The following is a 25,954-nucleotide window of genomic DNA, read 5'->3' as shown; positions in this document are numbered from 1 at the left end:
GATACATATTCAGGTGTCTAACCATAGTGGAAGATTCTTCATTTCTATAGAGCAGCATCTTCTAGATGGTGCCCTGTTAGAGACCTATGTAGAATGCCACCAATATGCCAGAGGAGGGACATAGAAAAAACAATTTAAGAGCTATTTTAAGTTTTGCAGTGGCTGCACTAATAAATTACTTGATAAAAGGAGGCTTTGCCTTTACATATAAGCAGGCTTATGACTGTTTCTAGAATTCTTTGTGTTGTACAGCATCCAGAAACTATACGTTATTACTCAAACTCTCTTCACAGTTGTGTTTTCATGCTGTTGATGAAATTCTTTCCAATCCCGTAGTCAGAATGGATGAAAAAGGACTCTGAAGACAGTTTGTCTTTTTCCTGTCCTACCACTGAGGAGAGACCCTGAGGTGCCCGCTGAGCTGCAGAGTTTCCATGGAAAGCAGAGAGGCCCTGCCTGGGTGTATGGATTGGCTTGCTTTGTAATGCCTGCCTCCTCTTCACAACTCTTATACAGACATTTAGGAGTAATACATTAAAGCCAAGTCTCTTTATGATCAGGTTTAGATTTGCAGTTTTTTTCCTCTTAATGTATTTTGTCTGATTAGAAGAAATTGTTCATCCACAGCAGTAAGTGCTTGCAGGCAGACTATAAAAGAATTAATTATTCTCTCAATCAGCATATTCAGCTAATGGGTAATCTTACCCAAAGATCTGAACTATTTATTTATAAAACACAATTAAAAAATGATCTCTGGTGCAAAGCAATTACTTCAGGGAGGTTTTGGGCCAGTTGGATCTAGCACTGCAAATCAGAGAAGGAGAAAACAATCCTATAAATGGAGGAGATGGAAAAGATTTATGAGATCATCTTGAAATTCCCCCAAGATAAACATCAGGAATAAGTTATCAGAGAAATGACTGAAGTGGTGATAATCTACAAGTTTAAGAGATACCTTAGTGTTTCTCATGAACACTGAGCCATATTCCAGAGTAGAAGCCTGTCATAGTTACATTTCAGATCCACAGACTAAACTGGGCTGAATGGGAAGTTTTCAAGGCTACCTATGTACTACTGGAAATATAACTGGTGGTTCTGCAAAAGATTTCCCAACTCAATTTTCATTTTTGCATACTTCTGTTGTACTCCAGAATGATCAAGGGGTCTCAGAAGAAAGAGGCTGCCAGTGCTTTGCTGGGGTAACGTTAGCAGGGACTGAGAGGAAAAGGAAGGAGGCAAACCAAGAACAACTAGGGCACTCGTACAGCTTCTAGACCCAGCCCTGTTTTCTAATTGTTCTCTGACAGCCACTAGATCTAAGAGATGGCCTCTTTTAAAGTTAAAATTCTTCCTTCATTCCACAGGAACTAATCCTGCTCCAACACAAAAATTACCTGAAGGATATTCTACAAGGAAGATCTCACAGAGCACCACGGACTTCACTTATCTTCAGGTCAGATCTAGAGCTTTCCATTTGTTGAAGAGCTTTGCAGTGTAGAAGTCCTAAATTCATAAAGCCTAGTTGGTATGGTGTGGATCCCTCATATGTGTAAATTGTTACAGCATCATGGATGGATTTGATGTATTTCTTTGTTTCTTTTCTTCCTTTTCTTTATTTAGTCAAAATATTTAACTGAGTTTTATGGTATAAATATAAAACCCAAATTAAAGCAATTACGTTGTGGAAAAAAAAAGGAAAACAATCCAAACTATCACATTTATTTTCCAAGATACTTCTTTTTGCAGCTGAAATGATGAACTCCTGGTTTATTCATTTGGAATATCTAAGGATATTTTCCCAAGGGCATAGTTTTCCAATTGTGAAAAAAACTTCATGTGTTTTTGAACTCTCCAACATCGTATGCACATTTGTTACTAGAAAAGCACTTTAACTGGGCTTGAARACAAGTTCAAAAGAAAGTAGATTTAATCAGGAAATGTGATTGAGTGGATTATTACATGCTTTTTTGAAGGAAAATGTTGAAGTTGAGTATTTCAGGTTAACGTGTATCCTCCCCACTTTGAAATCCATCACATGCAGACTTTTTGCATACATAAATGAAAAGATCTGGATGGTGTGAAAAGCAGGTGATAGTTTTAACATAAATTTAATGTTAGTAGAAAGTATAATGAAAGGTAGATAGAGAGTGAAGAAAAAAAGCAGTATATGTCACCTCCCTTGAATGAAGACTAATAGAAGTTTGCCCTGTCAATAGATTTTCCCCTAAAAGGAAATAGTTTACAGAATCCAAAAAATAGCCATGCACGAGCCCAATTGTACATATCTTTGCCTGACAGTGATGAACTTTTTACGAGATAGTTTAAATTATATCTTTAAGACATTTCCTAAAAAGGAAGAGATAGACTCGTCTGCAGCAGTTAAAAGATGTTTTAAGAAATAATGAACAAACAGTTCAAAATTGAACTGTATAATTTAAATTTATTTGCACTTAGTATCACACATCTGAATCTCAAAACACTGAGTCATATTCGGTATCTATTTACACTTTGCCTGACTTCATATACTTCAATGTGGAATACAGAATAATACACAGTTAACCTGGCTTTCTAAAGAAATGTCATTTGGAAATCTCAGTATGGGGTTCTATGGGTGGGTGGATAAGTGAGATCCCAAATTACTTGTGAAATTCTTGGTCATTTACAGTTGAAGTCAATAGACAGGTAAATACCTGAGTTATGTTACATTGCAGCAAATTTAATGAAAATTAGCAGGTGGGTAGCAGAGAAAGATTCTTTTAGTATTTCCCTGCCCCTCCAGTGTAGAAAAGGCAGTATCATGAAAAGAGCCTTTWTAAGACATGAGAGTATCGATGCAACAGGACTTCCCACTGCTCCCAAAGACATAAAAGCCCATGGAACCACGATGCTTTAGCAGTGATGATTTWGTTGTGTAAGTGTGCATGCTTATGTCTCAATATACATACAGTGTTACAAATCAAGTTTTATTCTCTATCAGAAAAAAGCTGCATTACCGCGTGGCTTAGCCACTGGGTAGTTTTTAACTCATGTACTTTTCTCAGATTTGGCCACTCAGTAATTTAGGATGTTGTGTCTCCCAACATGCCAAGGGCTAAACTGTATGATTTAATATAGAAAGGAAGCTTTCAGAATATGTCTTGCAGATGCAAGTTACCAGTGGAGAAATTGAGYCATTAGGACTTTTTTTCAACCCACATCCAGGTTTCTGAAAGGAATGAGGAGCACTACAAATGGAAAAGTGGATAATTTCTATTTTGCTTGCAGGCATGTTACACAAGCATGTAAACAGAAAGCAAAGCAGAGTGGGCCCACTTCCATCTGAATGGTACTTTGCTAGCTGCACAGTGAGGAAGCAAACCCCATGCTTCCAGCAGGGGAAAGCTCTAGGGATATGCATAAGCTGGTGTGCTTGGGGCTTCTGGCTGTGGGGGTATGTCCTGGCAACATCTTGCCTGAGATCATAGCAAGGCCCAAAAACACATCAGTTTTTCTCTCATATGCTGAGTTTCCAGGGGGAAGAAAACCTGGAAATATGGGCTAGGAGAAACTGAGCCTTAACTGGGTCCAGAAGCTACTCCACTGAGGGATCTTAGCCTCAGCCTGCACTATGCCCCCGTTGCTCAATGCCAACACASTCTGAACAAAGGAATTTCTAAGTTAAGCAGAAAAGTCTAGAGGTTTTCTAAGTAGGCATGAAGGCAGTGGACCTTAGTGAGGAAGGGCACAGCCTCCTGCAGATTGCTATGTGTGGGCCTCTGAGTCATTCCTTGTTGTGTGAGGTGCATAGTAATTCTCTTGCTGTTGACTCTCTCTCATGAAAGGTGACATGATCTGGTGAAAGGATGCCACTCCATATGCGAATTGCTTACARTTTCTCTCCTTTCCAAAATAGCAGTAGGAAATGAAATTATCTTGTGATCACTCCCACATCAGGAAGCAATCTGGAATACTGACAAGATAAAATGTTTTTCAAGTTGCAGCGATAATGTAAGGATGTCCATTTCTCTTGCTTGCTTGCTCTAGGAATACTGTTAGATACTCCATGGCCACAGGACCATTTAAGATTACAAATACCATGAGGGTAGAGTGTCTTATGCCTCATTTAGCATGGCTTAACCAGATAGTTATTTCATGGTGGTCTGGTAGCACCTGTTCACACTTAACTGAATCTGCCCAAATTTGACCTCTGCCTGACATCTCTGCTAACATGTCATGGCACAGTGAATATCCCTTTGTTGTGGGCCATATGTTTTATTATTTCTTGAACTGTGGTGACAGCCAGGTTATTCTAACTGCTTTCCAGATGTAGGACAAGACAGCCCTTGTTCACCAATGCAGTTCCAAAAAGACAAACAATAATAGGCAAACAAAATAAGTGAGATACCTTTCTGGTAACCCCTGAATACAAGATTTCCTTAAACTATCACTATTGCATCTTGCCCTCTGCTCCAAGTCATGCAATCAGATTGCCTCACAATTTATCATATTTCAAATTGAGAATGAAGCCTTGATCTTTTTTCTTCAAATGATGGTTCCTGGTATGGAAGTTCTACATGGGAAACCTGAAGAAAGTGTGGTTATAAGGTATCTACCACTAAAACCTTCTAGAGTCTATTAAGCATATGTATATATGATCCTATTTTGTTTATAACATGGTAAAACTTGGCAATTCCACACAACAGTACTGCTTAGATACCCCAGCTTATGCTGCTTAAGCTTAGCACTGTCTTCAGAACAATTTACCTGCAATTTTTTTCATCTAATTTGACAGAATGGACAAAATTTGAGAGTTGAGAGAAGCATAAGGTTGTCTAGGGATGTCAGTCTCAGCTGTGGAGAAGTTTAAGTGATTTGCCAAGTTCAGCAGAAAGTCAGAGCCAAGAGAACCTACAACTTCAGGTTAATACTGTAGTCATGGAGCAATCTTTCCCTTTCCTTTTGTTTTTCCTATTAGCTATTTCCTATTATTGTCTGCACTGGCAATGCTATGGAAGACTCCCTTAATTATACCAGTGCAAGCAGAGACACAGGTCTTGGAAAGCATGTAAATTCCAGGTGAGAAATTCATTCCTCAATATACACATCCTTAGCACAGTTAGGATTTCCCCAACCCTGTCACAGGGCTTACTATAGAACATGTAGCATATTTGTAGCTTGAATTCAAAACAAATGTCATAAGCTGAATACAGAAAAAGCTCTTTCAACCCTGTGGATGCTGAAGGTCAGCATCTACACTGAGCTTGTTAACTTGCTGTCTCCATCTGCATTTTTCTAATGAGAGCAGTTCAGATAAAATAACAAGTGTTATGAAGCTTTTCTGAATTTAGAAAATGCTTGATGATTAAACATAAATATATAAAACACRAAATGCATGTGTGTGACTATCTGCCAGGAGAGGAAATAGAAATAGCATGAGTAAGGCTATTCTCACAATTTTTCCAGCCTACCAGATGTTGTCATATACTGAAAACTAAGGTGCAAGAAAAGAGAATCTGTCCTCAGAAACTTTTCCATCCTGTTTTTGGATGAAACAGGATGACTGCTTTGTCAGGAAAGTCTAGGTAAAAGGCCTGAGAGAATGTCCTACAGTATCAATGAGAAACAGAAAGTCATGGCTGGAATTCTGTTTCATATAAAGAGAATAAATATTAGAAAACAAAWAAACTATCCAGTTATCATATGATAAAATAGATGATGGTTATAGTTGTTTGGGACTCAGTGTTTTAAATCTTTTCTCATAAATCTGGTACCACCATTAGACACATGTCTAAGGAGCCTGCAGCAAATGTTTCCTGTTTGGTAAGGTATTTTTTTCTTCCTGTTGCCTAAACAAAGGGCAGTGAGGATGTGTTTCTCAAGTATGATTTTTGKTGCTTATTTTTCTTTGCAACTATATATCACACCTGAAGACAACTAATGAAGAACCTAGAGCTCATCCTGTGGTATAAGACATAATGGATTTCAAATCTGCTAGATCACAACCAGTCAGGGATGTGATGGTCGAGACAGCCTTGGCTGCAGTGAGATGGTGCTTGCTCCAYGAGATGGTGGAGTTTAGGATTCTGAGAGAGGGAACAAGGCAAATAGCAGGATCACAACCCTATAATTCAGGAGAGCAAACTTTGACCTGTTCAGGGAACTGCTTGGAAGAACCTCATGGGACATGGTCTCAGAGAAAAGAGGGATGCAGGAGAGCTGGTTGATTTTCAAGGATCTTCTCCTCTAAGCTCCAGAAAAAAGTCCATTGCACTGAGCAGGACATTAGGCAAAGGTGGTAGGAGACAGGCGTGGATAACAAGAAGTTCTGATAAAACTCAAATATAAAAAAGAAGGGTAAAAGAGGTGGAAGTAAGGCCAGGTGGCCCAGGAGGAACATATAGACACCATCTGAACATGCAGAGATAGGGTTAGGAAATCAAATTCCATCTGGAGTTGAATCTGGTGAAGGATGTGAAGAGCAACCGGAAAGGTTTCTGCAAGTACGTCAGCAACAAAAGGGAAACAATGGAAAACACGGACTCTCTGCTGAATAGGGCAAGGGACCTAGTTACAAAGGATGTGGGAAAGGCTGAGGTCCTCAATGCCTTCTTCACTGTGGTCTTTACTGGTAGGACTTGTCTTCAGGAATCCCAGGTGCCTGAGACCAGTGGGAAAGCAAGGAAGCTTACGGCAGTCGAGGAGGATGAAGGTAGGGAGTATCTAAACAAATTGGACATGCACAAGTCCATGAGACCTGATGGCATGCACCTATGAGTATTGAGGAAGCTAGCCAATGTCATTGCGAGGCCACTCTTGATAACCTTTGAAAGGTCGTGATGATTGAGGGAGCTGTTGGTCAGACTGTAACAAGTAAAACTAGCCAATATCTGGCAAAAGGCACTGTCCACAGAGCCAGAGAGCTAGACTTCCCTTTTGGCAAAGCATCTAGGAGTAGGAAGCATGTCCAGAGAATAAAAAAAATCCCCAAACTATAACAAAAATCTTCTACAGCTGACAAGCAGTCCACAAAGCAGAATGCCCGACTTGCAGCAGTACTGGCCATGTGAGATTCTGGATCCTGTGCCTTCAAAGCAGATCTGTTCCTGGGCCTTTCTCCTCCTTCCCCTCTACTCTTGCTCCCCAGTGGCCTTCTATCTCTCAGCTAAAAGGTCACCCATTGCTCTGACCTTGCTCCTCCATCTTGGAAGACTGGAACAAAAGCTCATCTCTAATGTGTGCCCATAGCTATCCCTTGTATTCGGAGCCTGAATCTRTCAGCCAAGAACACGACTGATAGTAGAAGTATACGGGCTCACACACTGAGGGCAGCTGTTATTCTACRTGAATTTCTTGTGCATGGCCCTTAAAGGGTTAAACATGACCTGTGTGTTTGGCATGAGAGAGGGGATTATTCTTCACGTTACCAGTGACAGTCCCATTCCTGGGTGTCTTCTCCCAGGAACCCCTGCAAGTTTGCCTGCATCCAGCTGAGATTGCAACAGATTGTTCCTGGGGACCATAACTGCTGAGCACATGATTTCCACTCTGGCTGGTTCTGGCTTGGGAAGGTATCCGGACCAGACTTACTTASTTTCATTAGGTATGAGTGAGCTGACTGACTGTATGTGGAGGAGGCTGGATCTGTGGCAGTCTGGCAAGAAGCAAGGAAATACTCAGATCCAATGAGCCTTCAAAAATGCATAAGACAATATCTTATAGTGAAAAGTGATCACCTTCTAGGAACATCTGGGGACTGTGACCTCAGGGCACTCACACTTGGAAGGAGGTAAGATGGGACTGCCAAAAATCCCACTGGGCTAACTGGTGACATGGGGTTGATGTAGCAAAACATCAGTTTTACTAGGATATGGGTGCCTACACAAAATGGGTGAACAACGTTCTTGAGAAGTAGTTTTATCAATCAGCACTTCATCCTGTAAAGCAGCAGCATTTTTTTAATGAGGCGATAGGTGCCCTGGAATAGATTCAGCAATTTGGTAAATGGGTAAATCTGGACTGACTTTTCTTTGCATGATGATTCCATACTATGCAGCAAATAGGAAAAAAGACCAATCCTCCTTCCTTTTTATTGAACAAAAATCTAAAGCATGTTAAATGGCTTCAACTATGTATGAGTTACTGAAGGCAAAACTGAGCTCCATCACTCTTTCAGGTCAACATTATTACCCACAAAAATCTGCCAGAAGTATTTGGGCCCTGAGTACACCAATAGGTCTCCCCCAGGACCTCCCTCAACTCTTCTCAGGCCCAAGCTCCCCATTTCAGTCCAGTTCAGCACTATTAGTCCCTACCCCATAACGCTGCAGTGGTGCTGGTCTCCAGCTCCTCTGCAGCCCTGCCCCTGTCTGGCCATGGGCCTCACCCCAGTCCCAGCTCTGACCTGCAATCAACTGCCCATCCCTGTCCCTGTGGTAGTGCCCAACACCTGGAGCTGGGGCTGTGCCAGCTGCCCCACTCCCTCGCGAGGTGGTGGAACAGGCTCTGGTGGTTAGGCCTGGCCCTGCCACCACCAGGAGCCCCCCAACACTGGGGAGCCCCAGGGAGTCCCCCAACAAGAGGTTCTAACAGAAGAAAGGTTCCCAAATATATCAGTTCCTTAAAAAGAAAGAAAATATAGCACAGGGTAAGAATCACTCATTCACAAACCTAAAGATCTAGTTTCTCTGAGCACAAGGTAAGAATGAATTGTCTTTTAGACAACTAGGAAGAGAAATGACCTGAACACTTAGGACATCTGCATTGATGTACCTATGAAAAAAAGGGGAAACCTTCTCCCTAGTATAAATCAGAATCCATCATTATTTTGAAGTGATGCTAACTTATACCAGCAGAAAATCAACCCCTTTATAATTGCTGAGGGGAAAAAAATAAGCTTACAATATTAAAAAAATAAACAGAAAGTATTAAGTACTTCCTTGATTTTCTAGCACTTGTAAAACTGTAACTAGAGAGAAGCCGTGAGTGATAGATCCAGCCTTACCTTTGGACTCAGGAAACCTCTTAAAAAAACACATAAAATGAAAGTATTTATAGAAAACAGATGTACTGAAGTACTTCATGTTCGTATGAAAAGCAAATGGATGCAAGCAGAGCAAAGTTAGGTCACTGCTAATTTAATTAATTTGCTTAGAGCAACTGTTAACTGCTTTCCTTGGAATCCAGTCTAGCGCATATCTGTCTTAACTTCCCCTTGCGACATCCTGACTTTAGTTGGCCTCGTTATGCAAGGTCCAACAGCTTCCTTGCTAGGCTTGCATCTAGGTTATTTATATTTGACACACCAAACAACCACTTCTGATTCTGGTCATGATTGACAGTCTCAAAAAGGCAGCCATCTCAAGTGTCCTCTCTCTCTAATAAAAATGAAAAATTTTTGAGCTGCTCTACCTTCAAGAAGTCCTCCTACATTTTTTTCTGAAACTTGGTTTCAGCCTATTCTTGTCACTTGCCGAGAATTTCCTGCACAAATTAGAAACTATTCTTCCAGCACTGATCTCGACAACGAGACATCTCTGTTAACACCAATAATACAAAAAGGGAAAAGGACTATGAAGTAAATTCATCCTTAAACAAAGTATTGTTTATCGATCTCTTGAGACGTTTATATTAGATTTGAGGCCCACTTCTCTCACGTCCACATACTACATTCATACCCATTTGTCAGCAATTCCAAATGGTTCTACCTGTATCCTCTTTGTACTGGTGTGGGTAAACCAGGTGAAATGAAATAAAGGTGAGACCTTCTGTATTTGAAAGTCTGAAGAGGGTGAACTCAAGCACATGTCAATGACAAGTAAATTTAACTAACATAAAATAGCTTCGGCAATGGAGGAAGGGAAGTAAGCTTGCAATGGAAGTCATTTGTTAGCTGATGTACCTATCCATGGGACTTTGAAAAGAGACTGCTTGTTTGGACTACATTAAACCTCTACCTCAGTCTTTGTGCACTAGTGTTTTTTTTTCCTAGAACATTCAATTTCCTCTGAAGTACTTGAGTTTGGTCCCTGTGAGAGAGAGAAGGTGAATAGGAGCTTGTGCACCTCCTGGCAGTTACCTTGCATTGCTGCCTCCCATTACCATTCTCAGCACAATACTGATCACCCCCGTCAGGTGGCAGGAGAACTGGGACAAGGGTTCAGGGTTTTCTGAATTTGGCAGCTGTTAAGACTTTCAGATATGTCTCCGTATAGTATGGGCCAGAGTCAAGCTCACAGTGTTGTACAGATGTGAAATTTAGCAAATACTCACAGAGGGACCAAGCATATGCTTGATGTGTCCTGCTATCTTCCTCTGGCACGTTTAGATTACATATTTTGACCATCATTGTAGCTTTTCAGTTAGTAGGAGAGCTGGGGAAGTATTTTTTGGCACATCAGAAGAGTTATGAAGCACCTGCAGACCCTTCTGTGAAGCTGCTTAGTTAGCATACTTTTTTCCTATGATCACATAAAACTGAGGTGATACTCAAGGTAATCCTTTCCAGTCCTTTGTTTCAAGGCCAACTTGCAACAGTATTTTGGTTTTAGGAAAATTGCAATAGAACTCTCCCTAGAAAATTCTAGGTTTCCTTCAAAAGTTGATCAAGGCTTTATAAAGTCAGACCCTCCCATAAACCAGAAATCCAAGATCCCAATCTATCAACCTGTACTGTGACAGCTAAGATGCCAGATGAGGCCAGATTAGACAGAACAATGTTTCACAGAAGACCATGTCAAAACTGTAGCTGGGTATGTTTTGAGTTGGTGTGGTCAAAGTCTGTACATACAAGACTTAACAAATCTGCACAATTCTAGGGTCCAGCTTCTGAGGAAAACGATCTTTAAGAAAGATGCAATTTACTTTGCCAGGGTTCTCCTGCACATCATTATGGTTCTTTTTGCCTGCAGTGATGGCTATTATTTTAATTCAGACTATTCATATACAAAGAATAGCAGATTTACAAGTTTCAGAAGAGGACTCAAAAAATAATATAGACCAAAACCTCCTGAAATAGTGACCCATTTTACAGAAGTAAGACAGGAAATTATAAAAGGTGAAAAAAGCAAAAATAATTTGACTGCAGATTCTACTTTTTAGAAAACACTTACTGTCCTGCAAGATATTGACTTTTCATTTAGCAAATACTTCTGATGTTCTAATCATTATGCTATTTTGGGCTGGTCTGCACAGAAAATGTCTAATTCCCTATTTCACCTAAACTTCCCCTATGCCAATGACTGACAGATTTTTCCCCTGAAAGTTTTGGCACCTAAATTCTCACTGGGTTTTAAATGCTTAGATTCTGCAAGAAATATTTGGCCAGGGAGAGCCTTGAACCTATTTTCTAAAATACTAAAAGCACTACAGTCACAGAGCCACATTCTTGCAGCATGAATTCACTGGAAATTTGATCTAACCTTATACACAGAAAACATGAAGTTAAAGACAATTAAGCATTATCTTAAAAATAAACATAGCTCTTGGCCATCTACATCTCAGCTCCTCATTTACAGGAATAACATGGGAGACAGCATCCACATGTCTCATTAATAATATAACTGCTTGACTGGAAAAAAAAGGGGTAGCAATTGTGATGGGCAGAATTGCTTCCAAATTGCTTCAGACACGAAGTTAGTTGGCACTGACTAGAAATTCTTGAGAATAGAGAGAAAAAAAATATTCCAAGTCATCCACGACTTACATGTTCTGATAAGAAGATACAGACATAATGTGGTTATCTAATGAAGAACTGTYACAAACTGTGTCAGGATTTACCTAAAGACTTCATCAAAAGCTGCAGGAATTTGTATCAACTTCACCGGGACCAAAATACCATCCTTTTGTCTCCTGTTACTTAAGAAAATCAGCACATGTCCCAGAGGATCCTATCTGCTTGGAGCATATCCTTACTACCTCAGGAAGTAAACTGCATGGGAGAAGTAAAACTAACTGAATTAAGATAGTGGAACTGATCCGCCCCTCTGTCTCATATTTTTGCAACTCTACTGCAGTCTGTCTCATTACAGAAGAAAAAAAACTCAGGATTTTGATGAGGCTATGTACTGAATCACAAAGACATAGCAATTTAAGGGTTTTTTTATTGTATTGCACAAAGTATCTATGCAATCCATGTAGGTACTGTATTAAATGATCCATAATTCCCAAAACGTTGGCTGTTGTAGCACGCATCAAGCATTGTGATTAACCAGTGCCTTCTTCAAAAATTAAAATAATCGGTTGCAAGTTTAAGCATGTGTGGCAATAAATGAAGAAAAGCTAGGAGTATCAATACATATTTCTTTTCAAACACACAATTATACAACTTTCAGAAGAGCACCAATATTGTCAAGCAACTATTTTGATGAGATACTGTATGTGTAGGCTCCGCAGTAAAAAGTCAAGATGCACACAAAAAATATATTTCAACTTTTAAAATAATTTAACCATAATATCTTGCATGTTACCTGTTTACAACATATGATTTCATATACAGTATCAAGCCCAAAGCCTCAATTTGTTTAAATTTGTGCATGCTCATTTAAAGCAGCTGAGACTCTGGACCACACGTTCAAGCAGAAAGAGCCTTCAAATTGTTCACATCTGAACACAGAGCAGTAGAAAACAGAGGAAACAGTTACAGTGAAGGTGTAACAGAAATAGTACTATGAAAAATGAATTAAAACGCTATCAAATTCCAAAACATAAGGTTCTAGAAAGAAGCCTACATGTAAAGTGATGTTGCAATAATTTATAAAGGTGAAGAATTAATATCAGTCTCCTTACTGACCCTTACAGACTCTCAAATATTCTGAAGCTCGTAGAAGTGAACTAACCAAACGTCACAATCAGTATCATCCTCAAACTGTATTTCTTAAGTTTCTGATTGTTAATACTGGTACTTAAAACATTTTATATTTGCTGAAAACTGTCATTAAAATTTATCCTTCTGCTATGAGAATTTGCTGTAATAAAAATCATGAAAAACAATAGATAAAAAAATAGTTTAGAACATTTTTAGAAAACCCGTCAAACAACTGCAAATACAGCTGGTTTTTAAGTGTCTCTACTCTTGAGTTGTGTTTTTTTTTGTTGTTGTTGTTTTACATGAATGATTTATAAAGAAGCAAGAAGTACCAGTTCTAAGATTTATTTTTGTCCATTACATTGAGGACCTCATCCAAAAGTGAAGGTCCCAAGTCAAGTTGTAAAGAAAGAAGAGAGCCTGCAAGATCTGAAAGGGATTCTTCTGACTTTGTCTCCGTCTTGGTTAGTTCACATGAAAGTCGACTGTCATCAAATATATCAGCTGTTTGCCAATCAGTGCACCGTTCAGAAAGGCTGGATGAATGACTGTCTCTACCATTGGTGAAATGCGATGAAGAACCGTTTTGCTCCCATATGTCATCTTTGTATATTTCTCCATCTTCCAACTCTTTACTTTTCTCCTGCAATTTTTCTTCTATTACTGGCTCACAGCTAAGCCTAGGATTTCTAGATGGCCTGATGGATTCTTGCTTTGAATTAAATGTCACTGGTGACAATAAGGGCAACATAAGGGCTTGAGAACCCCCAATGGCAGGAAGGGAAATGGCATTTTTGAGCACTGGTGAGGGAGTTTCTGTAAACATGGATTCAGAAGTGCTGTTTGCCCTTAGGAATTCACTGTGGCCACCAGACTGGCTAACTCTAGTTTCTCCTTCATTTCCAGGCAACAGTTCATAGTTTCCCTGCAAAAAAGAGATGTCCCCAAAAACATCATGTTGCCCTTCTTTTCCAATGTGTATGGTATGACGAAAATCTCCAAGTGGTGGACTGATCATATCAGGAGACAAGATATCCCTCAGTTTGAATTTCTTCCCTTTCTTATTGTTAGCAGCTTTCAAGTAGATGGGTGTCTTGGCTGGCATCTTGTTTGTAGATTGAGAGGTTTGCAGATTCTGACTTTTTTTAAAAATCCCCCCCCCCAAAAAAAAAAAACAAAAACAAAAAGCCTCCTACCAAGTTAGTTATTCTCAGGTTCTCAGAAGAATTTTAGTGTTGGACAACTCTCATACATGAAGTCCCATTCTTCTGAGACAGAAGACTTTCAGGTACGTGAAGGTGAAATTCTCTCACTGCAGATCTTTCTAAGGTGGAGCACAAGTTCCAAGTCAGTTAGCAGCCAAGTGTCCTACTGCATCCAGAATCTGAGAAAAACCTGTATGGGATACAAAACTAGGTTACCATTAACTTATTTTTCATGGCTCATTCAGTCTTGTTTTTACAAAAAGAAAAAGTACTGACATTTCTAACCTGCAGATTAGCTTTATAATGTTGCTTCCCTTCATTAGGCAGGATAAAAGGGTATAGATTAACAAGGGCTAGCTAACCTTTCCCTGACTTCATAGRGTTTTTTTCTTTTCTTTTTTTGAAGTCAGAGTTTCTTAGACACGGTTGCTGAGCACAGTTTATTTGATAAACATCACTATCTAAATCTTTCCTCTTATTATTCTGGCATTCCAAATGCTAGCCTTCAAGAGCACATGCGGACACACATTTATAACATGAGGGCTCAACCACATTAAGCTTTGGATAGACCCAGAAAGCTTCATAGAGTCACAAAGGCAAAGCTTTTTGAAATGGAGAAGASCACTTTGGATTGGAGGAGAATTTCAAATACCCCCAGTTAGTGCTGGGACTCTCATAAGCTGACAACAATGATGCTTCTGAAAAATGCATCCATTTAAAAGGATGATTTTAGGCACTTTAAGTTCTGCTGGTCCATATCTCTAAAATTAGTTAGGAAAGTCCAAAAATTTAGAAGAGACTGGTTCTCATGGCTATCATCTTTAGACAATGGGAATTCTTCATAGCAATGATTACACACTGTAGCTCACAAATACCTGTTAGGTCATGAGGCCATGGTGACTCAAAGTTGGTCTGTGCAACCAAATGAAATGGTATTTTCAAACCAACAGTCTCCCTGTCAAAATTTGTTTTCTGAAAATACTGATAGACTGTCAGTCCTGTAGACTGTTTTGTTGAGCCAAAAGCTTATGTAAAGCACTTTTTATTAATGAGTTATTGGTGTATTTCTTATAGCACCAATTCTTGACCCTTGAGTAATGCCAGAATAAATGCATTTTTCTTCTGGACATCTTTGTACYTTCCCTCACCCAACCCACAGAGCACCACAATGTGACTGTGTTTCTGCTGAAGGCTTAGTGGTCATTCCTTCTTACTAGAATATTCACCACCAAATCCCTCACCCTCTGTCTTCTTCCATCCTGACCACATAAAAAAGCTTGTAGTGTCTGAACAAAAAGGACTACTATGTGGAATAAATAAAGGAATAAACTGCTGCTCCTGCTACCTTTTAACAAATTCCCTAGCAGAGCTATTCCTTCACTGAGTTAAGCCCAAAAAGGATCACCAGTTTCAAAAATTTGTACAGAATGGACATACGGCCAGATTGTAAAGGGCACTTAGGCATTTTCACAAATCTATTAACCTTACTGAGCAATCAGTTCCTACAGCAGGGTGCTTAATTGTGCATCACAAGGAGAGCTGGGAATCCAGCCAGGTTAGTATTCTTTTTTGATTCCCACAAGATATCTACTGAACTTCAAATACCATTGAAAATCCCTCCCCTAAACACACCAGCAAAAAGTACAGCAGATATAAACAGATGAGAGCTGTCATACAAAATAAGCTCAATGTTCTATAAATTATGAAGGCATTTATACTTTCAAGCTCCATTTTGATGATAAAATCACTTGCATTAATCAGTTAAAAGCGCGTCAAAGATTGCTCCTTCATAACAAAATGCTAATTCATTAGGATCAACAGAATACTAGGAGATTTGCATTACATACCAAAACCGCATTGACTGAACTCCATCTTAGTACTGTGAGATACTGAGGGAGTTTCCGAGTGAAACCTCTACTTGTGCCACAGATCATGGGAATAAAACTAACTAGTCAGTTTAGTTACCTTTCGGATTCAAACTGAAAAATTCACTGCATTGTTTTAACTTCCTCCTCCCCCCCTCTTCCACAGCTTATCATTTTAACCTTGTAACCCATTTAGCTAAACAAAATGTTCTCAATTCTAAAGAGAATTCTATTCTTAGTGAACAAAGCTGAATGGCGAGGTCGTTTTATGTTTATCTAGCGAATTCAGCTCTATCTCGTTTCCCAGGAATAAAAGACAGAATTCCCCCTGGTTCTAATTCTTCATTCTTTCAGATTTTTTGATCTGTGGAATGAATGGCAAATGCAGTGCCAGTGTGGTCCGAAGTCAAGCCTATTGGCTACCGGTTTAAAAATAAAAGACAAATCCTAGTTCATTCAGACTTCCATGGGTCCCACCAGTTTCGATCTACAAAGGCCATTATCACCAAGCTGCACAAGGAGATTTCAAAGAAACACAAGGTACACAATGAAACACATCTGAACATCAAGAAATACTAACTGTCAATCTACTTTCATTACAAATAACACATTTTGACACACAGAAGAGGACTGTATTTTATTAAACTCATTGATTGAGGGGAAAAAAAAAAGAAAAAAAAATAGAACAACAAGCTTCGGGGCATCCAGAGCTCCTTCAGGTCTTGCACTATGAGAGAGCCCCAGTAAGGGGCAGTGTAAAACCACACTACCTCCGAGACTGCTGCAGGAGACTGCTGCCCTATACAATCCCTTCCTGCCCTATACAATCCCTTCCTGCCCTATACAATCCCTTCCTGCCCTATATAGCAAGCACTGCAGTTGTGCAAGAGCAGGCCTTGCCTTCTTCTTGGCCAGTTCAGAAAAGGCTTTACATCTCAAGGGGAGAACATTCAAAGTTATGTGTACTGCAAGCATTGCTTGCTCAGCTAAGGATTTCATTAATCATTCCAAAATTCCTGAATTACACCTTGTAAGTAAAAGATAAGAATTCCCTCTTCAACAGGCAGACTTTTAATGCACAGCATAACATAGACTTCAGAGCAACTATACTTCATTTCTGCATACCTGTCCTCTTTGGCAACTATTACCCAAAGGAGTACAAATTTTAAACCATTCTGCACAGCTGAAATGTAGTATTGATCTGGAAATACAACTTATTCTAAAATACTGTTATTACCTTTAATTTATAATTAAATGAGGACAAACCTATGCCAATATATAAAGTAATTAAAAAAAAAAGACTTTGGTGAATGAAACAAGGCCTAGTAACACCRTATCTCCCACATGACTCCTCCAAATCTCCCCTAAAATTAGTCCAGAAGTTCTCACAATATCCTTACACACTGCCTGCATTCAGTAATATGTGATGAATGACCTAAACACCCTGGTTAAGAGATTACCCTCCAATCTTGATACCATGCTCCACAGTAGTGTTCACCTAGTCTGAAAATTAGACCTTTTTCTGATCTTACCATTGAAGGAATCTCTGTTTTGACCATATTCAACTCAGTTCTATAACTAAGAGAATGAACTGAAAAGCTGAATGAGAAACCATTAGAAAAATCAAATGCACAGCCAAAAAATCCACAGTCTGACACTGCCAACCTGCAATGGAAGACCTCCATTTAAGAGAAAACCAATTTGAAAGATTTTCCTTCCAGTTTGTGAGATAACCCTCTCCTAACAAGATCTGAGTAGATGCCAAGCTAGAGAAACTTGAGCATAGTGAAGTTTTAGTTTGCCTGTAACTTTTGCTCATTTTTATTCCTATCACTTCACACTCTTTACATAGTTCTGCTTGGTAACCTAGACTAATATTTTTAGAGGCACTTTTCAATCTGACTTGTGAACTTCTGTCCATTTAGCAGCCACTCCCTTCCACACAGCTCCAAATTTTCAGTGGGTGCCTCAGTTTATTCCAGTGAGTTTTAAAAAGACAGACAGCAAGTATCTCAACAGCTAAGCTTATAAGGCCAGAGACAAGTAAAGGTCAGGGTGCAAAACTGTAATTGTGTACAACTCCCAAAAGGCTTAGATTAAGCAGTGTCTTAGGCAAACATATGAAAGGAATAAAATGCCATTTCCAATAGAGCAGAAAGCAGAAGCAAATTGCGCACTCTGGGAAGCCTACGGGCTTTCTACAGGACAATCTCTTGCTATGGTTCAGCTTAGATGTCATTGGCTAAAGACACTGAAACTTTACAGAAAACCTTCCCAAAGCATCATAAAAAAAACAAAAACAAAAACAAAACAAAACAAAAAAAAACCAAAAACAGTGAATTACCTTGTACAGCAGGTCACTAGAAGATGACCAAGTTTATATACCACTTAGGCACCCAAAGCAGAAGAGAATACCCACTGAAAGGCAGAAGTAGACTACTCAATAAGCTTGTACAACTTTTTTACCGATGAAACGTCTGCAAGCATAGAAAAGTTAGGCTTTGGGGGCTCATTTTGTTTTTTAGATGCCAGTAGCTTTCACCAGCCATAACAGTTAAGAACGTCTCTGTCAAAACTGATATTCATACTACGTCTGAAACAACACCGGTGCAAACTATGGCTTATTCTTTTCAGACCAAGGGCTAAGATAAGACAAACTCTCAGTATATCTAAGTCTTCAGATACAAGATAAGCAACAGAGTCTGTGCCATCAAGCTTACCTCTCACGCTCCTATGGAGTTGATGTCCCTATCAGCTGGCAGCTCCTGAAATGAGAAGCCACGGGTCCATCCTCTTCCCAACTAGGTCACCAGTGAGCCTCTACTTATATGACCACCATCCTCTGAGTAGTTTTAACCAAATCAGGTGGCAATACTTCTCTTTCCAACTTGTTCAGCTAAACTTACCTTGTTTATAAAAGGCCCAGCCTTTTAATTAACCTGTATTAAAGTAAGTCTTCTTGATTGAATTAAAATCCTCTGTCCCTTTGTTTCCCCCTCCTCCAAAGAATTTGCACCTTTCTGATTAAAGCTACAGATTTAACTACTTCATAAAATAATCAGGCTAATTCACACCCAAGTTCAACTGATTTTCTCAAACTGCACTCAACCTAGCTTGCTAGATCTAATCTTTTTACCCCATTGTCCCTTACATATATAGAAAATGAAGGGAGAGAAAAAAAACACAGTATTTTTCAGAGCTATAGAAACAGCCTGAAAGGGGACCCCAAGATGCAGTTCATTCATTGCTCCCTCTTCCTGCAAAGGCCTTCTGCTAGTTCTGGCAGAAGTCTGTCCACCATCCTTTTAAAATCCTCTACAAGTGCAGACCATCCAGGTTAATCTACTCCACATAGGCTAGTCATCAGGGAAAACATAGCCAAATTCTCCCTTACTCCAATTTGTGCCMTAATGAATGCAGTTTATTCTTTGCTTTTATACATTTTGCATCTGCTTTCACCCTTCTTTTCTCTAGACTAAACAACCCAGATACTTCAGTCTTTCAATACAGGTCATTCTTTCTCGAACATAGATCCCTTCCCCCAGTCCCCTTTTCTGGTCTCTCTCTTCTTGGCTCACATCTTTCTTTAAGTGTGCCCAAAAGCAGACATAGTACTCAAGCAGAAATTTCAACTTAACAGTGTATCTGCATTTTTCTCCTGGCAGCACAGCATTGTGCTGGCTTATGTTTACTTTGTGGTCTGCTAAAAAACCCAACTGTTTTTCAGAAGAACTGCTGTCTAGCCAGTTATTCTGCATCTTGTTCTTGACTCCTGCCACTTCAAGAAGCCTTGGCACTCGCTGTGCTGTGTATGGATTTAGCATTCTCTTCAGATGTAAGGGCATACAATCAAATAATTCATGAAAATATTGCATAACAACAGAGATGGAAGATAGCCCTGCAAAATTCCATTTGATCCATCTTTCCAGACTGATGGTGATTAAATACTTCAAGCTGCTACTCGAGGTAGTTTGAATTCTTGAGAACGACTGCTCATGGGTAAAGAATCAGGAGAAGAAAGGAACATGAATATGCTCTGTAATACAAGCATATTAATAAATGACAAGGAAGGCTTAGAAGACTTCAGCTTTAAGAACACTAGCTGGGGAGAGAAAAACAAACAAAAGAACTGATCCATTATCAGGCATATTTCCCTTTCACTTTCCCTTCCAAGCATATGAAAAAATTTTTAAGGCACATTTTCATTTCTCATGCTAAAGAACACTTTTCCCCACATAAATAAATAAATAAATAAATAAATAAATAAAACCCATCAGCTATGAACAGTCCCTCTGAAGAAGTGTTAATTGTCATTAAATGTGAGCATAGATAGGGTCAGGCTGTATTTAGTGTTTTTTCCTCCAGGTATCTTCCATTTCTCCAACATCCTCCTCTTTTTCCCTCATAAATCTTAAGTTTATGGATGAGAAAAACTCAAGTTGCCAAAATGATTTAGTTACTGACTGCTTTAAATCTTGCAACCTTTCCTTCCCACTATCCTTTCAAATGGATCAAAGCAGAGTAAACCATGTTAACCAGATAACACCTTCAACATTACAACATTAAACTACTTACACATTCAATTCAAATAAGTGAGGCATTTCACACATTTAGGAGCTTTTATTTTAGCCTCCAGGAAGAAGAAATAATGGAAAACTAATCTGATTTGAAACAACTATTTTCACAGTTCACTGTGCCCTGCAARCTGGTGCACCAGCACAGCTGGAATGGGCTGCTGAAGGTATGACTGTCAAATTTGAGTAACTGGTACTAACCTCCAGTTCATTTTTTTCCATGTCTGTCTGTGAGATTAAAAATGCCCTTTATAACCCAGTAACCTTCATCGCTATCAAAGTACTTGAATATTAACCACATCATTTCTCAGGCTTCTTTTTTTGACCAGTCTGAACAGAAAGGATTCCTCAGTTCAGAAGGTAGGCTGGTTTTAAACCTTCAAATATCTCTCTCGCTCTCTCTTCTTTGCTCTCCAATTTTCCAACATCCTTTTCAGAGCAGATTAGAACTAGTGGCAACATTCTGATATTATTCTCCTGAACAGCATACACAAATATAAAAATCACTTCTTTCTTCCCATCTTTGCTACCTTGTTTATGAAGAAGACTGTTTCAATGCTTTTTCCCCCACCATCTCACAGTAAGAATTCTCCTGTACTTACAGGGCTTGCTCACAGCGTTATATCACAAACCCTTTAAGAGTGCTTGTTAGGTGAAATATAGAGGAGTTCACCAAGYAGAATAAATCATATTGGCAAAATTAGAAATTTATTAGCACAGCCACTCATTGGTCCAGAATGGTCGTTCCCATCTCTCTCTCTAGGATGGGGCCACACAATATACCCATCGCATCAACAACATTGCCAGTGGTAGTGYTCATATTACACTGTTTTGTCCAGTAAGATGCTTTTCCATAGAAAACACCATGGCTTTCCAAGCTACCATTATTCAGTACACGAGTATGGTTTACCTTCTTTATAACAAAATGCAGGGCTATACCTCACAGAGAAGAAACATTTTCCTTGAACGTGTTTGCACTATCAGTCTGTCAAATATTTGAGATTTCTCCATCCTCCTCCTCCTCAGACTACCTCAGCAGTCTCCATCAGCTGAAAATTCGTACTGCAGTAATATCACACTTACATGCAGGTTGCTCATCAAAATACTATGCAGCACTGGGCTGACAAAAAGATCCCTGCATTATTTCACTGAAATTCACCCCTCTTTGATGCTGACTTCCCTCTGACGTTTTCTTTGAGATTCTTAATCTGTTTAATGTGTGCCTTGTTGACGCTGCAAAGGAGTAATGTTTTAAAAATTTGGCTGTCAGCCAGTATCAAGTCAAATGCCTTATAGAGTCATTTTTTACAGTTGTGCTTTTGACTGTTAATTGGAATATCTTAATTGCCTAGTTTTTCATTAGGCATTTTTTTCCCCCACCTTTCAATAGGTTTTGGTCACAGCTTGTTTTCAGCTTTGAGAAGTTAGCATCTTTTCTAGAAAAATACCCCTCCCCCCTTTTTTTTCTTCCCTAGAGATAAGCATTTAATGAATTCACTGTATTCAGTTCAACTCCATGATCAGACACAGGCCCCTCTTATTGCCTTCTTCTTAGCTTTGTTGGCTTGTTCATTCATACACACGGATATAATACCTCATAGTTCAGCTCTATCATTGGCTTAAAAAAAAAAAAAATGGGTGAGTGCAAGGCAACGCAGATGCAGGCAGAGGTATGAATGCTTCCACCACGTCAGTGCAAAGCTTAGCACCTTAATGCACACAGCCCGTGAAGGTGAGGTCACGCTAAGCCAGCCAGATTGTGCACTGAAGCACAGGCACACACTTCCTCCTAAAAAGCCATCAGACCAGAGAAGCAAACAGCTGGCGACTATAAACACATGAGCCACATGTCAGAGAGGCTTAAAAACTTGCCCATCAGTTCTCTTGGGCCAATGAAAACCCCTGTGAAACTAGACTAAAAAAAAAACTACAACCCAAGTCCATGCACTACCTAAAGGATTGGGTAACTGCTCTGGCCGAAACCTCACCTAGGAGGAGAAAGGATTAGTTTCAGCCAGAGCAGCACCCTGATGCAACTCAAGACTTGTCTGCTTAAGTGCTGGTACTGGCAGACAGAAGAATTTGGAAACCTGTGGACTGAGGCAGGCAGCACTGCCCCTTTTGATGTCAGCCAGCACAGATAGGTGGTTAAGTGGATTATGAATCCACACCCTTTGCAATTCTGAGCAGCTTAGCATAGATGGCTTCTTCTTTTGAGACACAGGGTTTACGTAGCTCCTCTACCAGGCTCTCTTAAAGCTGGCTTAAGAGTTCCCACCCCAGATGGCGGGGTTCCCACCCAGGAGCCTGGTGCTCCTGGCTCCTCACTGCCATTCCCTGTACCCTCTGTGTGCCAGCACACCTGCAAACCACGCTGCAAGCTGGGCATGGCAGCAACTCTCCCTCTGACTCTGTTTACAGTAAAAGCTTCCAAATTGTTGCAGTGTGGCCTGGAGGTAAAGTTTCAAGGGAGAGTTAAAGCCTACCTAACTGCTGCTACCAGAAGGGCTTTCTCCTCTTCCCTCCCTCCCTACTATGGTGCCACCTTTGACCCCTTATAAGCCAGCTGAACTCACTAAACTGGACAAGAACTAACTAGGAGAGGGGTGCAGAGTCACATAGCTAAGAGTGGGACTGCTCCTTTTGGCTGCAACAAGTCATTTGAACAGCTCAGCTGTCTTGTGAAACACCGCGCTTAGAGAGCAAGGAGTTCTGGCAGAGGGATGGGCAGTTCTTAAACCAACTCTTCTGCAAGATAAAATGTCCATGGAATTACACCCACATTTCATTTGCTTCTGATTCAAAACTGGCTTGGTAACTCCATCAGCTTCTGCCTTAGGGTTCTAAAGGCTACTATCATGTCAAAATGAAGTTTTTCCAGCTATAGTTAAAAGTTTATTATTAAGATCCTTAGTTTAACTTTTCCTTAATTGGTAGCTTCTGATAAAAGATAATCTGAAATAAAAGCATCTTGCAAGATCTCACACCCCCATCTCTACCCTCCTCCARTTCTCAAATACCCTTCATTTCTAAGTTAAATATTTTTTATCTTCTCCTTGAAACACACAAGTGACACAGACATAYTGTAACCACCAATGCTGCTATTATTCAATTCTCAAAGTGCTTCACTTCAAATAAGTATTTACCATCTTGAAATGCCTGATAAAATGGTTCAAACTAAACTTGAAGGCCAGAGAGCCCTCTATGTGCAAATGCTAACAGTAAAGTAGAGGTATAAAGCTACAGAAAAAAAAATGAATTTGCACAAGACTTATTTGATTTGTTACATAGGAAAGGATGAATCCCCTGCTCTGCTGCAGTTGTTCTGCTTCATTCCAAGAGCTGACTGGTCATCAAGATGAGATCAAAGAGCATGGGGTCGAGGTAGCTGGAAGGCAGGAAAGCCTGCAACAGATAAACTCCTCAGTRAATTTCTTTTTTGGCCCAACTCATGCTGTTAAAGAATAGGGATGAAATCATGGGGTAGAAAAGACTTTTAAAAATTGGTTATTTATGTATAAGTCTATGTGTTCTGTTAATACAATTAAAGTAGTTGTTTCTGTTTTATCGCCTTGATATGAAGTACAAAGGAATCAAATCGAAGTTACATCTTCACAGTGAGTTTATCCCATACCCCTAACAAAATAGCTCCACTGCGTGAGGGTTGCATCCGATCAGAGGGAAGAATCTGGAGGAACAAGTGAYGCCTGGAAGACACGTCATATTCCGTCTCCGCTCTGCAGCACGTCAGCGGCACCTGGGCCTCGCCTCTGGCCCACGGGAACGCAGTGTGCTGGACAGCAGCTCAGCAGCAGCTCAGCGCTCGCCACTTCCTCCTGGCACCTCTTTGCAACAGAAGCTCAGTTCTATTAACTCAAATTGCCTCTACTGAACTAATTTTTTTTCCCCCTGTTCCACTTCTTCCTTGGAACATATCAAATACCATCGCAGTGCCTGCATTCTGTAAGCAAACAGTTCTATTTCACATATGGCTCTTAAAACCAGGCAGAGTTGATCAGTCTAATTTGTAAGGAATATGCTCAGCACTTGTATCTTCTATGTTTGGAAGCGCTGCAGAGGTGTGCTGTCTGAATATTCAGAGTGGCACAATGACAGTTAAGTACTAAAACCAGTTTAGTGATTAGCAGCTTCTTTCAAACTCTAATAGCCAAATATTTAAACTGTCTGAAATACTATCTCAGATCCCACTGAAGCTACCTTTTCTCTGTACTCAGGGTTTTACCTCAGCCAGTACTTAGCACCATCTTCCCCTTACTGCAGCCACATTTCAGAAGAGAAGTACAGATCTACAACACAGCTTATGCCAAATAGCATACAAGACGACAATATCTGTATATAGAGAGAACTGGACTCCTAGTTTGCACGTGCAGCCACATCTTCCCCTTACTGCAGCCACATTTCAGAAGAGAAGTACAGATCTACAACACAGCTTATGCCAAATAGCATACAAGACGACAATATCTGTATATAGAGAGAACTGGACTCCTAGTTTGCACATGCAGGCAGTATGATAGAAAAATTAAATAGGCCAGGGAAATATGCTGCATCCAATGAACTCAAGCAGACCTAATGTACTGCAAGTCAAGTCCTGCCCTTTCCAGCTTTCTGGAAAAGCATTTTGCACACGTTTCTTGTTCTCTCTGCACTCTGCAGGGGCTCCTGCTCAGGATTTGGCTTTGAGACTGCAAGAGAACATAAATCCCTGTGTTTAAAGGTCAATATTTCAAAGTGTTCCAAAATGCACATTTTGTTTTTAGAAGTAACGTCCAGGGAATGAGTATTGGCGGCAAAAAGAAAACTTCTAGTAGGCAGTCACATTAGGGTAATGTAATCATGACTCATGCTCCTCACCCATTTCCTGACCAGGGCTGTGCATGATCAAAAGAAAACCAGCCACAGTAATGCTGCTGCTCGTTAATGTTAGCGAGCCTGAGAGGATTACAGGCTACCAGAAAACAAACTCATTGCACAGTATCCTATTTAAAGGCTGGCATAAATTGACAGGGACAAATGCAGCGTTGTAATGCCACACTCGGCAAAACAGCRACTTGCCTTTGTTGAAAGCAGCAAATTACAGCTTTTTACAATGAGTTCCTATCTAAAAAAGCCTGAGGATTCATACCTCTCGCACACCTTAAAGCATGGTAAATCCTTGGTTAGTCTCTAAGGAAATACAAGCTGCATGGCCCTTTTGGAAGGATCACAGCAAACAGACTGCTAGAAGACAACCACCACCTCCCCAGAAAGGCTGTAAATGAATATAAACACGCACACAGCACTGCAAGAAGCGTTTCCTGTCAACTCACAATCCTGTTGAGCAGCATGAAAGTGAAGCATGCATTTAATGATGCAAATTGGAGTCGCATAAAGAGCTCTTCAGTGGAAAACAGATGTCAGATCCTTGGGACCTTGGTCACATTTAATTTGTTCCCAAACACACATTAATAAAAAACCAAAAATTAACCAGATGTTTCTAGAGAAACAAGGCTAGACTTTAGGTAACACAGA

The 25,954-nt window shown here is 39.9% G+C and overlaps 1 protein-coding gene and 1 long non-coding RNA gene across 3 annotated transcripts in view; one reads left to right on the top strand and one right to left on the bottom strand.

Moving 5' to 3' along the window:
* Nucleotides 1–1,697, top strand: part of LOC146597983 (uncharacterized) — a 28,718-nt gene extending 27,021 nt beyond the window's left edge. Inside the window, exon 3 of the long non-coding RNA XR_014895360.1 lies at nucleotides 1,365–1,697. This is a non-coding gene — a long non-coding RNA (uncharacterized LOC146597983). The remainder of the gene's footprint in view (nucleotides 1–1,364) is intronic.
* A 10,360-nt stretch (nucleotides 1,698–12,057) lies between these two features.
* The window catches only part of CDC42EP3 (CDC42 effector protein 3), a 41,919-nt gene continuing 28,022 nt past the window's right edge, over nucleotides 12,058–25,954 (bottom strand). For both annotated transcript variants that reach the window (XM_085301174.1, XM_085301173.1), the window contains one exon: nucleotides 12,058–14,176. In XM_085301174.1, coding sequence (XP_085157300.1) covers nucleotides 13,119–13,886 — 768 coding nt within the window. In that variant the 5' untranslated portion in view covers nucleotides 13,887–14,176 and the 3' untranslated portion in view covers nucleotides 12,058–13,118. The remainder of the gene's footprint in view (nucleotides 14,177–25,954) is intronic.

This window comes from Rhea americana, unplaced genomic scaffold (genome assembly GCF_003343005.1).
Source record: "Rhea americana isolate MKP2758 unplaced genomic scaffold, rheAme1 scaffold_173, whole genome shotgun sequence".
NCBI classification, from domain to species: domain Eukaryota; kingdom Metazoa; phylum Chordata; class Aves; order Rheiformes; family Rheidae; genus Rhea; species Rhea americana.
The sequence above is the reverse complement of the archived record's forward strand: the minus strand, read 5'-3'. Positions and strand labels throughout refer to the sequence as shown.